Here is a 15,700-nt window from a genome sequence, read left to right as displayed (position 1 = left end):
ATTTTATCTGTTATCTTGGGTGTAATGTTTATCTCTGTTATCTTGAGTGTAATGTTTATCTCTGTTATCTTGAGTGTAATGTTTATCTCTGTTATCTTGAGTGTAATGTTTATCTCTGTTATCTTGAGTATAATGTTTATCTCTGTTATCTTGAGTGTAATGTTTATCTCTGTTATCTTGGGTGTAATGTTTATCTCTGTTATCTTGGGTGTAATGTTTATCTCTGTTATCTTGGGTGTAATGTCTATCTCTGTTATCTTGGGTGTAATGTTTATCTGTTATCTTGGGTGTAATGTTTATCTCTGTTATCTTGAGTGTAATGTTTATGAGTGTATGTTTATCTCTGAGTGTAATGTTTATCTCTGTTATCTTGGGTGTGTAATGTTTATCTCTGTTATCTCTGTTATCGAGTGTAATGTTTATCTCTGTTATCTTGGGTGTAATGTTTATCTCTGTTATCTTGAGTGTAATGTTTATCTCTGTTATCTTGAGTGTAATGTTTATCTCTGTTATCTTGGGTGTAATGTTTATCTCTGTTATCTTGGGTGTAATGTTTATCTGTTATCTTGAGTGTAATGTTTATCTCTGTTATCTTGGGTGTAATGTTTATCTCTGTTATCTTGGGTGTAATGTTTATCTCTGTTATCTTGGGTGTAATGTTTATCTCTGTTATCTTGAGTATAATGTTTATCTCTGTTATCTTGGGTGTAATGTTTATCTCTGTTATCTTGAGTATAATGTTTATCTCTGTTATCTTGGGTGTAATGTTTATCTCTGTTATCTTGGGTGTAATGTTTATCTCTGTTATCTTGAGTATAATGTTTATCTCTGTTATCTTGAGTATAATGTTTATCTCTGTTATCTTGGGTGTAATGTTTATCTCTGTTATCTTGAGTATAATGTTTATTTCTGTTATCTTGAGTGTAATGTTTATCTCTGTTATCTTGAGTATAATGTTTATCTCTGTTATTGTAGTTTATCTCTTATCTTGGTGTGTAATGTTTATCTCTGTTATCTGAGTGTAATTTTATCTCTTCTGGTGTAGTTTATCTCTGTTATCTTGAGTAATGTTTATCTCTGTTATCTTGAGTGTAATGTTTATCTCTGTTATCTTGAGTATAATGTTTATCTCTGTTATCTTGAGTGTAATGTTTATCTCTGTTATCTTGAGTATAATGTTTATCTCTGTTATCTTGGGTGATGTTTATCTCTGTTATCTTGAGTATAATGTTTATCTCTGTTATCTTGGGTAATGTTTATCTCTTATCTTGAGTGTAATGTTTATCCTATCTTGGGTGTAATGTTTATCTCTGTTATCTTGAGTGTAATGTTATCTCTGTTATCTTGAGTGTAATGTTTATCTCTGTTATCTTGGGTGTAATGTTTATCTCTGTTATCTTGGGTGTAATGTCTTCTTGAGTGTATGTTTATCTCTGTTATCTTGGGTGTAATGTTTATCTCTGTTATCTTGAGTATAATGTTTATCTCTGTTATCTTGAGTGTAATGTTTATCTCTGTTATCTTGAGTGTAATGTTTATCTCTGTTATCTTGAGTGTAATGTTTATCTCTTGTTATCTTGGGTGTAATGTTTATCTCTGTTATCTTGGGTGTAATGTTTATCTCTGTTATCTTGAGTGTAATGTTTATCTCGTTATCTTGAGTGTATGTTTATCTCTGTTATCTTGAGTTATCTTGAGTGTAATGTTTATCTCTGTTATCTTGAGTGTATGTTTATCTCTGTTATCTTGGGTGTAATGTTTATCTCTGTTATCTTGGGTGTATGTTTATCTCGTTATCTTGGTATGTTTATCTCTGTTATCTTGGGTGTAATGTTTATCTCTGTTATCTTGAGTGTAATGTTTATCTCTGTTATCTTGGGTGAATGTTTATCTCTGTTATCTTGAGTGCAATTTATCTTGTTATCTTGAGGTAATGTTTATCTCTGTTATCTTGGGTGAACGTTTATCTCTGTTATCTTGGGTAATGTTTATCTCTGTTATCTTGGAGTGTAATGTTTATCTCGTTATCCTGAGTGAATGTTTATCTCTGTTATCTTGAGTGTAATGTTTATCTCTGTTATCTTGGGTGTAATGTTTATCTCTATCTTGGTAATGTTTTCTGTTATCTTGGGTGTAATGTTTATCCTGTTATCTTGAGTGAATGTTTATCCTGTTATCTTGGTGAATGTTTATCCGTATCTTGGGAATATAATGTTTATCTGTTATCTTGGGTGTAATGTTTATCTCTGTTATCTTGGTATAATGTTTATCTCTGTTATCTTGAGGTAATGTTTATCTCTGTTATCTTGAGTGTAATGTTTATCTCTGTTATCTTGAGTGTAATGTTTATCTCTGTTATCTTGGGTGTAATGTTTATCTCTGTTATCTTGGGTAATGTTTATCTCTGTTATCTTGAGTGTAATGTTTATCTCTGTTATCTTGAGTGTAATGTTTATCTCTGTTATCTTGGTGAATTGGTTAATGTTTATCCCTGTTATCTTGGGTGAATGTTTATCTCTGTATCTTGAGTGTAATGTTTATCTCTGTTATCTTGGGTGAATGTTTATCCTGTTATCTTGATGTAATGTTTACTCTGTTATCGTGAATTTATCTCTGTTATCTTGGTGAATGTTTATCTCTGTTATTTGTAACAATTATCCTGTTATCTTGGGTGAATGTACATCTTATTTATCCTGTATCTAACCTCTGAGTGTATGTTTATCTCGTTATCTTGAGTAATGTTTATCTCTGTTATCTTGGTAATTATCTCTTATCTTGGGTGTAATGTTTATCTCTGTTATCTTGAGTGTAATGTTTATCTCTGTTATCTTGAGTGTGTAATGTTTATCTCTGTTATCTTGGTGTAATGTTTATCTCTGTTATCTTGGTGTAATGTTTATCTCTGTTATCTTGAGTGTAATGTTTATCTCTGTTATCTTGAGTGTAATGTTTATCTCTGTTATCTTGAGTGTAATGTTTATCTCTGTTATCTTGAGTGTAATGTTTATCTCTGTATCTTGAGTTATGTTTCTGTTATTGGTTAATGTTATCTCGTTATCTTGGTGTAAGTTTATCTCTATATCTTGAGTGTAATGTTTATCTCTGTTATCTTGAGTGTATGTTTATCTCTTATCTGGGTGTAATGTTTATCTCTGTTATTGAGGTAATGTTTATCTCTGTTATCTGAGTGTAATGTTTATCTCTGTTATCTTGGGTGTACATGTTTATCTCTGTTATCTTGAGTGTAATGTTTATCTCTGTTATCTTGAGTGCAATGTTTATCTCATCTTGAGTGTAGTTTATCTCGTTATCTTGAGTGTAATGTTTATCTCTGTTATCTTGAGGTAATGTTTATCTCTGTTATTCAGATAATGTTTATCTCTGTTATCTTGGGTGTAATGTTTATCTCTGTTATCTTGAGTGTAATGTTTATCTCTGTTATCTTGAGTGTAATGTTTATCTCTGTTATCTTGAGTGTAATGTTTATCTCTGTTATCTTGAGTGTAATGTTTATCTCTCGTTATCTTGAGTGTAATGTTTATCTCTGTTATCTTGAGTGTAATGTTTATCTCTCTCTGTTATCTTGGGTGTAATGTTTATCTCGTTATCTTGGGTAATGTTTATCTCTGTTATCTTGAGTGTAAGTTTATCTCTCTTATCTTGAGTGTAATGTTTATCTCTGTTATCTTGGGTAATGTTTATCTCTGTTATCTTGAGTGTAATGTTTATCTCTGTTATCTTGAGTGTAATGTTTATCTCTGTTATCTTGAGTATAATGTTTATCTCTGTTATCTTGAGTGTAATGTTTATCTCTGTAATCTTGAGTATAATGTTTATCTCTCTTATCTTGAGTATAATGTTTATCTCTGTTATCTTGAGTGTAATGTTTATCTCTGTTATCTTGAGTATAATTTATCTCTGTTATCTTGAGTATAATGTTTATCTCTGTTATCTTGAGTGTAATGTTTATCTCTGTTATCTTGAGAAGTAATGTTTATCTCTGTTATCTTGGAGTGTAATGTTTATCCCTGTTATCTTGAGTGTAATGTTTATCTCTGTTATCTGAGTATAATGTTTATCTCTGTTATCTTGAGTGTAATGTTTATCTCTGTTATCTTGAGTGTGTTTATCTCGTAATCTTGAGTATAATGTTTATCTCTGTTATCTTGATATAATGTTTATCTCTGTTATCTTGAGTGTAATCTTATCTTGAGTAATTATCCTGTTATCTTGAGATAATGTTTATCTCTGTAATCTTGAGTAAATGTTTATCCTGTTATCTTAGAGTATAATGTTTATCCCTGTTATCTTGAGTGTAATGTTTATCTCTGTAATCTTGAGTATAATGTTTATCTCGTTATCTTGAGTATAGTTTATCTCTGTTATCTTGAGTGTAATGTTTATCCTGTTATCTTGAGTGTATGTTTATCTCTTATCTTGAGTATAATGTTTATCCTGTTATCTTGAGTGTAATGTTTATCTCTGTAACTTGAGTATAATGTTTATCCTCTATCTGAGATAGTCTCTTTCTTGAGTGTAATGTTTATCTCTGTTATCTTGAGTGTAATGTTTATCCTGTTATCTTGAGTATAATGTTATCCTTAATCTTGAGTATATGTTTATCTCTGTTATCTTGAGTATAATGTTTATCTCTGTTATCTTGAGTGTAATGTTTATCTCTGTTATCTTGAGTATAATGTTTATCTCTGTTATCTTGAGTATAATGTTTATCTCTGTTATCTTGAGTATAATGTACACATTATCGAGGCGTGTTTACAGGTACTAGATGTAAATAATGTAGAAATGGTGGAGATATCGTTAGTATGATGCACACACACACACACACACACACACAGCATACATATACAAACATTTATATACACACACACATACCAGAAGGCACTAAAACAAGCACAGATAGACACACACACACACACACACACACACACACACACACACAAGAAAAACGAGTGAATCTACAGTGAGAATATTTTATACACACTAGCTGGTAAGAGCGACGAGGTAATATTTTATTTATGTGTCTGACTAAAAGTGCTGCCATCACCCCGGGAAGACACCAGAACAACCCCAGTACTATAACACACTTAGCCTTAGTACTTTATGGTAACTTTTTCAGTACACACACACACACACACACACACCCTTACGTTTAACACACACACACTCACATTTCATATACATAAACAAAATATATACATAGCTTCTACATACACACACTATTCACTCATTGTCTATACATTCACATACGATATTCATATACATATCCTATACACTCTATGGATAACGAGACGAGGACTAAGGGAGTTGGTTCTATTTATACAGTCATAGGCGTCACGTTGATAGCCACAACACACTATGGTTCTCAGTATGTGTCACGCCCCTACACCCCCTGAAAAGAGAGAGAGAGAGAGAGAGAGAGAGAGAGAGAGTCAATTGTGTTATATCGCAAACACACCAACAGCTCATTACCATATACGCCAATGCTCAGGTCTTGTTTGTTTACATACGTCAGCTGACACGATATATGATCACCACGTGAGCTATGACGTCATTGTTTATGAAGTTATACCACTTATAATACACTCAGGAGGTGTAGGGGGGTAGTGTGTTAACTGTAGGTGAAAGGTGACTGTATGGTGACTGTGGGAGAGTTAGTGATGAGAGTGTATGGTGACTGTGGGAGAGTCAGTGACTGTGAGTGTATGGTGACTGTGGGAGAGCAGTGACTGTGGTGTATGGTGACTGTGGGAGATTTAGTAACTGGAGGTATGGTGACTGGGGGTGGCTGACTGGGAGAGTTAGTGACTGTGGGAGAGTTAGTGACTGTGGAGTGTATGGTGACTGTGGGAGAGTTAGTGACTGTGGGAGAGTAGTGACTGAGGGAGTTAGTGACTGAGGGAGTAGTGACTGTGGGAGAGTTAGTGACTGTGGGAGAGTTAGTGACTGTGGAGAGTTAGTGATGTGAGTGTATGGTGACTGTGGGAGAGTTAGTGACTGGGAGGAGTTAGTGACTGTGGGAGAGTTAGTGACTGTGAGGGAGTTAGTGACTGTGAGGGGTTAGTGACTGTGTGTATGGTGATTGTGGAGTTAGTGACTGGGAGGGAGTTAGTGACTGTGGGAGAGTTAGTGACTGTGAGGGGAGTTAGGTGACTGTGAGAGGGGTTAGTAACTGTGGGAGAGTTAGTGACTGTGGGGAGTTAGTGACTGTGGAAGAGTTGGTGACTGTGGGGAGTTAGTGATTGGGAGAGTTAGTGACTGTGGAGTGTATGTGACTGGGGAGAGTTAGTGACTGTGGGTGGATGGTGACTGTGGGAGAGTTAGTGACTGTGGGAGAGTTAGTGACTGTGGGAGAGTTAGTGACTGTGGGGAGTTAGTGACTGTGGAAGAGTTGGTGACTGTAGGAGAGTTAGTGACTGTGGAGGAGTTAGTGACTGTGAGGGAGTTAGTGACTGTGAGGGAGTTAGTGACTGTGGGAGAGTTAGTGACTGTGGGGGAGTTAGTGACTGTGGGAGAGTTAGTGACTGTGAGAGTTAGTGACTGTGAGGGAGTTAGTGACTGAGGGAGAGAATGACTGTGAGGGAGTTAGTGACTGTGGGAGAGTTAGTGACTGTGGAGGGAGTTAGTGACTGAGGGAGAGTTAGTGACTGTGAGGGAGTTAGTGACTGTGGGAGAGTTAGTGACTGTGGGAGAAGCAGGCTGAGGGAGAGTTAGTGACTGTGAGAAGGGAGTTAGTGACTGTGAGGGAGTAGTGACTGTGGGAGTTAGTGATCGGGAGAGTTAGTGACTGGGAGAGTTAGTGACTGTGGGAGAGTTAGTGACTGTGGAGGGAGTTAGTGACTGTGGAGAGGTAAGGACTGTGGGAGTTAGTGACTGTGGGAGAGTTAGTGACTGTGAGGGAGTAGTGACTGTGGAGAGTTAGTGACTGTGGGAGAGTTAGTGACTGTGAGGGAGTTAGTGACTGTGGGAGAGTTAGTGATCGGGAGAGCTAGGACTGGGGGAGTTATGACTGGGGGAGTAGGACTGTGAGGGAGTTAGTGACTGTGAGGGAGTTAGTGACTGTGGGAGAGTTAGTGACTGGGGGTGTATGGTGACTGTGGGAGAGTTAGTGACTGTGGGAGGAGTTAGTGACCTGGGAGAGTAGTGACTGTGGGTGTATGGTGACTGGGGAGAGTTAGTGACTGTGGGAGAGTTAGTGACTGTGGGGGAGTTAGTGACTGTGGGAGAGCAGGACTGGGAGTTAGTGACTGTGGGAGAGTTAGTGACTGTGAGGAGTAGTGACTGTGGGAGAGTTAGTGACTGTGAGGAGTTAGTGACTGTGGGAGAGTTAGTGACTGTGGGGGAGTTAGTGACTGGGAGAGCAGACTGTGGGAGAGTTAGTGATCTGAGGGGGTTAGTGACTGTGGAGAGTTAGGACTGTGAGGGAGTAGTGACTCTGGGAGAGTTAGTGACTGGGAGAGTTAGTGACTGTGGGAGAGTTAGTGACTGTGAGGGAGTTAGTGACTGTGGAGAGTAGGACTGGGGGAGACAGGAGTTAGTGACTGTGGGGAGTTAGTGGTCAGGAGAATTAATGACTGTGGGAGAGTTAGTGACTGTGGGAGAGTTAGTGACTGTGGGGGATTAGTGACTGTGGGAGAATTAATGACTGTGGGAGGTTAGTGACTGTGGGAGGATTGATGACTGTGGCAGTGACAGGATCAGACACGAGAGACATTGGCGCCAGTTTATCTTTCGAGAGTAAGGTCTCATGACTGCTGGGCCTCTAATACAAGCCCTCATACTACTGTAATGAGGGAAATGAGGGCAATCGGGCAGCAGGGATGGGGAATGAGGGCAACAGGGATAGGAGGATGGGGGAATGGGGACAACAGGGATAGGAGGGATAGGGAATGGGGCAACAGGGATAGGAGGAAGAGGGTAGGAGTATGGCTAGAGACCAAAGATGAGGTATACTCCGGGCGAAGGATGACTGACTACCACACACACAGACAGACAGACAAACAAGGACACACACACACACACACACACACACACACACACACACACACACACACACACACACACACCTCCCTCCCCACTATGTTTTACACTACGACAAATAATTCTTCATTACTAATTTACAATGGTAAAATATGACCATCGTATCTCAACAACTGACTGACTTACGATCGTTTTGTCCCGGTGTGGAGAAAGCTGGGAAGGGGGTGTTGGTGGTGTATTGGACCTCTCGATAAACTTTTAATGGTACGACCTTAATACGGAGTCAAGTGTCGTCTCCATTAGTTGACTGCTCCATTAAATGACTTGAAATACGTGTGTGTGTGTGTGTGTGTGTGTGTGTGTGTGTGTTTGTGAATCATTCTGTTTATTCATTTTTCCTTGGATTCGACTGATGTATTAATGAGAGTCAGCCAACGCCAGAGTCAGTCACCGCCAGAGTCAGCCACCCCAGACTCCAGCCACCACAAGAGTCAGCAATCGCCAGAGTCGATACCGCCAGAGTCACACCGCCAGAGTCAGCCACCGCCAGAGTCAGCCACCGCCAGAGTCAGCCACCGCCAGTCAGCCACCGCCAGAACCAGCCACCGCCAGAGTCAGCCACCAGAGTCAGCCACACCGCCAGAGTCAGCCACCGCCAGAGTCAGCCACCGCCAGAGTCAGCCACCGCCAGAGTCAGCCACCGCCAGGTCAGCCACCGCCAGTCAGCCACCGCCAGAGTCAGCCACCGCCAGGGTCAGCCACCGCCAGAGTCAGCCACCGCCAGACTCAGCCACCACCAGAGTCAGCCGCGAGTCAGCCACCAGAGTCAGCCGCCAGAGTCAGCCACCGCCAGAGTCAGCCACCGCCAGGGTCAGCCACCGCCAGGTCAGCCACCGCCAGAGTCAGCCACCACCAAGGTCAGCCACCGCCAGAGTCAGCCACCGCCAGAGCTCAGCCACCGCCAGGGTCAGCCACTACCGGAGTCAGTCACCGCCAGAGTCAGCCACCGCCTGAGTCAGTCACCGCCAGAGTCAGCCACCGCCAGAGTCAGCCACCGCCAGAGTCAGCCACCGCCAGAGTCAGCCACCGCCAGAGTCAGCCACCGCCAGGTCAGCCACCGCCAGAGTCAGCCACCGCCAGGTCAGCCACCGCCAGAGTCAGCCATCGCCAAGGTCAGCCACCGCCTGAGTCAGCCACCGCCAGAGTCAGCCACCGCCAGTCAGCCATCGCTCGATTACACCTAAATGTTGACATCATATACCTGGTGACTGTCTGCACCTGAGCGTGAGGTTAACACAATGGTAAATTACGTCAGAACTACAGGTAATTCTTCGTGATATATTGTTATTTCATCTGTATCTTTTATCTGATTTTTCACTGTTTTATCATTTTTTTTCTTCACTCATTGAGTACGGTGACAACCCCTTGAGTACGATAATTTAACCCCTTGAGTATCATGATCTGATGAAATGGGATTGTTATCGTTTACTAGAGGGGTTAAAAGTCATCGTACTCAAGAGGTTAAATTATCGTACTCGAAGGCTTATATTATCGTACTTGAAGGGTTAAATCATCGTACTCAAGGGAATAAGTCATCTTTTTTTTTGCTCGCTACTCTTGTATGGTTCATTACTATAGTGTCATCTGATGATCTCACGTCTACCAAACGCGTGATACAAAAGAAACACTTGACACATATTAAGCACACATAACACGGAGAAACATGTGTCATATCCTGAGAAAGCATGACACATCTGGGAAAACATCGCACGTTTAATGGACACGCGAAACATTCGATTAATGCAGGACACGTCTGAGAATAACGACCAATCAGGACACGTCTGAGAAACACGACCAATCAGGACACGTCTGAGAAACACGACCAATCAGGACACGTCTGAGAAACACGACCAATACCTGTTCTGGTTGTTTTGACATGATTGTGACCTCAAGGGCCACTTACACATATTATAGCACATATTTACCCTCCATAAAAAAGTTAAAGATCTCTTCAATCATAAATAAAAAAAACACTATTGAATAATCTAAATGAAAACGAACTGGAGATATTCATTAAACTGATACACACAAGTAAAGTGATGTTCAGGAAAAATCCTTTACATTACAAATGCAGAAATATTACAGTCGAGCTCTGTAAAAACACTGGATCTGTAAGTAAAACACATTACACATGCAGCTGCCCTTGGTGGAGGTGTACAGATGTCGGCCTTGGTGAGCACAAGTGTTCTCAGTGCCTACCACCACACTTGTCCACTACACTGCTATCAACCACACCATCACACGTAACCACCACCATCACACTCCACCTCTGAGATTCACGTCCTCACTATACCGCCACAAACTTAATTTTAAGGGGCTTTAAATTACACTCTGCTGTTGTTTCTATCAGCACTGGCTTCCTCTCACACCAGATGCCCACGTGAGTCTCATCAACCTAAAAATTTCTGTGGTTTTCATTTTATGTTTCTGTTGAACGATCCTCCTTTTTTTTTCTTCAATTTTGTGGTTTAATTACTTGGTTGAATTTGGGTCCCATTTTCTCACCTTTCTATTATTTTATATAGATCTTTTAATCACCGCTCAATTTTCTAGTTGTTATTTCTCAATTTTTTTTCATCAACAACCAATTATCTCAATTTCCCGTGTTTGTACGTTGTTGTTCCTTTTCACCAGCACATTTAATTACCCTCTCCACTAATTACCATCATCAGGTTCTCAATATACCAGGATTTTACCTTCACTCACTCAGTTATTGTACCTAGCATCACTATATTACATTAAACTCCTCTAGTGTCACCAGTCGCCCTTCTTTTAGTCACATCTTATTCACATATTGACTGAGATTTAAATTTTCCCCAGTAGTGACAATATTTTTTTAGCGATTTATAGTTTTCTTAAAATTTACCGACAATATTCTGTTCGGTTTCTTTATGTTACGAGCCTTTGTTACTGTTCTCATCAGTTGTGTCTGTTTACAGGTAAATGGATATTGATACGGCAATCTCACACACACACACACCCTCCAGCACCACCCTCACCCCACATCTCACGCACACACACGCACGCACACACACGCACACATCCTTGACCACCGAAGGGTCAAGACGTACCTGGCGCTCCTCTCGGAGCAGCCAAGTCAACTGTTAAGTTGGCCCATACCAACTCCCTCCCCTGAACCCTCCTCCCCACCGGAATATCAACAAGTTCTCGCCAGAAGTTACTATTTCATTTAGGAAAGGAATGGAACCAGTGTTAAACAGAGGTGAACAGTGGTGGGAAGCAGTGCTTAAGTCGGTGAAATTTCAACTCAACAGTAACAGTCGTACCCAGGTTAACGCTGCACAGTGAGGTCCCCAGGTACCCAGTGATATTAACGGCCCGTAGGACCCAACAACAGCCAGCGATGTGTTAATCCGTCTACGATAGGAAGGCCTGGGACCCGCACCTCCTCCATATAACACCATCTGTGAGGGGAATTACTACACCAATCCGTCTACGATAGGAAGGCCTGGGACCACACCTCACTCATATAACACCGTCTGTGAGGGAATTACTACACCACGTGAGGCCCCATAACACCATCTGTGAGGGAATTGCTACACCACGTGAGGCCCCTGCATAACACCATCTGTGAGGGAATTACTACACCACGTGAGGCCCCTCATAACACCATCTGTGAGGGAATTACTACACCACGTGAGGTCCCTCATAACACCATCTGTGAGGGAGTTACTACACCACGTGAGGTCCCTCATAACACCATCTGTGAGGGAACCACACACCACGTGAGGCCCCTCTAATACCATCTGGGAGGGAGTTACTACACTACGTGTTTGCTGTTCAACACCTACATTAATCTGTATGTTCACTGCATGTTCCTTTACCTTTCTCTAATGAAGGCTTTTGTTAAACCACCAATGTATGTAATAAGTCATTTATGTCCAATGTATATTTTCAGCCTTCGGGCTGCAGAACTTTTTCAATAAACCGTCAATTATTATTATTATTATTATTCACACACTATTTTTCACTCTCTCACCCCCCTCCCAGTCACTAACTCTCTTCCTCTTTTCATTGTCTCTCTTTCACTTTTTTCTCTCTCTCAATTATCCAATTTTCTTTCTTTTAACTCATTTTCCTCTGCTATTCCACTGTTTATAAGGTCACTTGAGCTCTCGTAACTATTAAGGAGTATAACATTGTCTTCCCCACCACACACACACACCAGGGGCCAGGAGAGTTGAGTGCCTGATTCACGCAGGCAGGCACTCTGGCACTCAAACACCTAGGCACTTACACCATACTCACCCCCCCCCTCCCAACCTCTCCTTTCTTCCCAAGGTCACTCAACTACTTGCTGCTCATTACTGAAAAATGCACCACTTTTTCATAAATTTGAGAGAGAGAGAGAGAGAGAGAAAGAGAGAGTGTGTGTGTGTGTGTTCCCTCTACAGATACAGTTGACTCTGGTCATCGCCACAGGATACGAGGCGAGGCGAGGCTACGTCAGTAATGCCCCGCTTAACTAGATCACTGGCGGGTGTTTTGTGGTGAGAGGTGTGGGAGGGAGGGTGTAGAAGGGGGTGAGGTTAAAGAAGAACGAAGAAGTGAGGAAAGGAGTGAAGGAAGGAGTGGTGAGAGGAGTGGAGGGAAGGAGGGAGTGGTGAGAAGTGTGGAGGGAAGGAGGGAGTGGTGAGAAGTGTGGAGGGAAGGAGGGAGGGGGGTGAGGAAGTGAGAAGTAGAGGGAGTAAATTAAGTGTGTGTGTGTGTGTGTGTGTGTGTGTGTGTTTTCGCCTCTAGATTAGCATTACAGTAAGAGTGAGATGTGATGGAGAGGGGGAGAGAGCCTCAACCTTCCTGCCGTAACTCGACCCTCACCGCCAATTACGTCACGTCACTGTTTCATTCACCGTCCCGTCACATGTCTCACATCTCACCTCTCCCTCACGTCACATGTCTCACATCTCACCTCTCCCTCACGTCACATGTCTCACATCTCACCTCGACCTCATATCAACGTCACATCAATCACACCTTTTGTTATAACTCACGTCAGTTCAATCACATGTCACATCACCCACACCCCATAACCCCCTCATATCACATCACCCACACCCCATAACCCCCTCATGTCACAACACCCACACCCACCATCACACTGCACCCGTAACATCTCCGTAAAGGGCGTTGTGTCATTTGAGTTTTGTGATCATTTCTCAAAACATTACGTCACTTTACGTCACTTTTCTTTTAATTCTTGTCTTTTGTTTTCAAAGTCCAAGAATTGAACGTCACTTTTTGTTCCAGATTTAATATTTTTTCTTTTTCATCTAAGTTTCACAATATACGCGCGACTTGTACTGTAGGTTCATTAGTTCCTTGGCGGTGACGTAGGCGTGCGGGAAACTCTCTCCACATACATATATAAGTCGATTATATTAATTATCTGTTATTTGTTTTTCTTTCAAAGTTTCACCACACACTTGAAGGTATGTGGGAGAATCATCAACACACCACAAGTGATGTTAAGAATGTTGTTTTGAAGTGAAATACCGCGTTAGGCGAGTCCTATACGCGCGCCCACTACCAATCATAACTGCTGGCCGTCACTACCACACACACACACACGTCGGTCCTACGTCAGCGGCGCTCGGGTGGTGGCGCACACCGACCCTCACGCCAGCCCACCGACCACTGAGACTGAGCTGGTGGGTGGTTGGTGAGCCTCTCTAGCCCAGCCACCCCGGCCTGCCTGCCGGGACCCTGGCCTGCCTGCCACCACCACAACCACCACCGACCAACAAACCAGCCAACCAGTTCTCAACCCTTCTCTCTTACCATAACCAGGCTTGCAACCCAAGCCATCTGACCCATGATAGGCAACCCAACCAACCACACACACACACACACACACACCTCGGGTTTCAACCTTGAACCTTACACACCACCACCAACTACTTCGACTGATCCACCAAGTCACCCACAACCAAACAAGCCAGCCAACCATTCACTCGACCAGGTCTGCCGTCCACCCACCACCACCTACACACCATCACTATCAACCAGTCAACTAGCATTTACTGTTGGTCAGTATCCGGCAGCCAGCACCACCTACCTACCCCCGCGCACCAAAGGGTCAAACACAACTTGGCATAGGTACTTGTTTCCAAGACAATTATTCTAAAAGTCTGCCCAGTGCCTAAGGGCATTAGCCCACCCGGGCACAGGTCATTTTGAATGACCCACATCAAGGCCTGGGGAGGGGGGGCAATAATATAATTAAATAATAAAAATTATAATTATAATGATGATAATAATAATAATAATAATAATAATAATAATAATAATAATAAAATTAATAAAAATATATAAAAATAAGCAAACAATTATAATACAAGAAAAAAATAATAATAATAAAGACCCACAAATAAATACAAAATAAAAAAAAAGATCAACAGTGAGAAACAATATATGTGTGTTGTGTTGTGTTGTGTTGTGTTGTGTTGTGTTGTGTTGTGTTGTGTTGTGTTGTCAGAGTAAGAGAAACAATTGAGACCCTGCAATTGTGCGTAAATGAGGCAGAAAGTCAGATCAGCAACCTGGGACTTGGTCACAATTTTCGTGGTACCATATGACAGCAGGGTCTACCATTAGACAATACATTATGCTTCCAATATCTTCCCAGGCAGTAGTACCTCCCTGTTTGGTAGACATTAAACAAACACTAAGACTCATATTCCTTTCTCCTTTGGCCTCTCAGGCGAGTGTCGCGGGACAATTCGCACGGTGCGGACTGACAAAGATACGTACTGTAGATATTATTGTAACAGAAGATATAAGAATGTTCTTAACTCGCTGACTGAAGCTCAAACGCTAAAATACTGTAACACCCAAGAATAATCTCAGCACAGCACCGTTACTCTACCTTAACTATATAGTTCACTTAATACAAGTTACAGTATAACCCACGAGGAGTGTTCACCTGCACCTACGAGGAGTGTTCACCTGCACCCACGAGGAGTGTTCACCTGCCCCTACGAGGAGTGTTCACCTGCACCTGAGTGTTCACCTGCACCCACGACAGTGTTCACCTGCACCTGAGTTCACCTGCACCCCACGAGTGTTCACCTGCCCTGTGTTCACCTGCACCACCTGGTGTTCACCTGCACCCAGTGTTCACCTGCCCCTACGAGTGTTCACCTGCACCACAGAGGTGTTCACCTGCCCCTACAGTGTTCACCTGCACCTGTTCGAGGTGTTCACCTGCACCCTACGAGTGTTCACCTGCACACAGTGTTCACCTGCACACCTGCCGAGTGTTCACCTGCACCCACGAGTGTTCACCTGCCTGAGTGTTCACCTGCCTACGGTGTTCACCTGCACCTACGAGTGTTCACCTGCACCTACGAGGTGTTCACCTGCCCCTACGAGGTGTTCGCCTGCCCCTACCCAGACGAGTGTTCACCTGCACCTACGAGGAGTGTTCACCTGCACCTACGAGGAGTGTTCACCTGCACCTACGAGGAGTGTTCACCTGCACCTACGAGGAGTGTTCACCTGCACCTACGAGGAGTGTTCACCTGCACCTACGAGGAGTGTTCACCTGCACCTACGAGGAGTGTTCACCTGCACCTACGACGCGTGTTCACCTGCCCCCTGTCCTTCCAATTATATTCACTGA

General features: G+C 42.3%; 1 protein-coding gene across 1 annotated transcript in view; it reads left to right on the top strand.

Moving 5' to 3' along the window:
• The window catches only part of LOC121867109 (extensin-2-like), a 33,077-nt gene extending 17,377 nt beyond the window's left edge, over positions 1–15,700 (top strand). Inside the window, exons 3-4 of the mRNA XM_042366896.1 lie at positions 8,440–9,262; positions 15,104–15,700. Coding sequence (XP_042222830.1) covers positions 8,440–9,262; positions 15,104–15,700 — 1,420 coding nt within the window. The remainder of the gene's footprint in view (positions 1–8,439; positions 9,263–15,103) is intronic.

The sequence above is a fragment of the Homarus americanus genome, unplaced genomic scaffold (genome assembly GCF_018991925.1).
Source record: "Homarus americanus isolate GMGI-L3 unplaced genomic scaffold, GMGI_Hamer_2.0 scaffold51859, whole genome shotgun sequence".
NCBI lineage: Eukaryota > Metazoa > Arthropoda > Malacostraca > Decapoda > Nephropidae > Homarus > Homarus americanus.
This window is presented reverse-complemented; position numbering and strand designations above follow the sequence as displayed.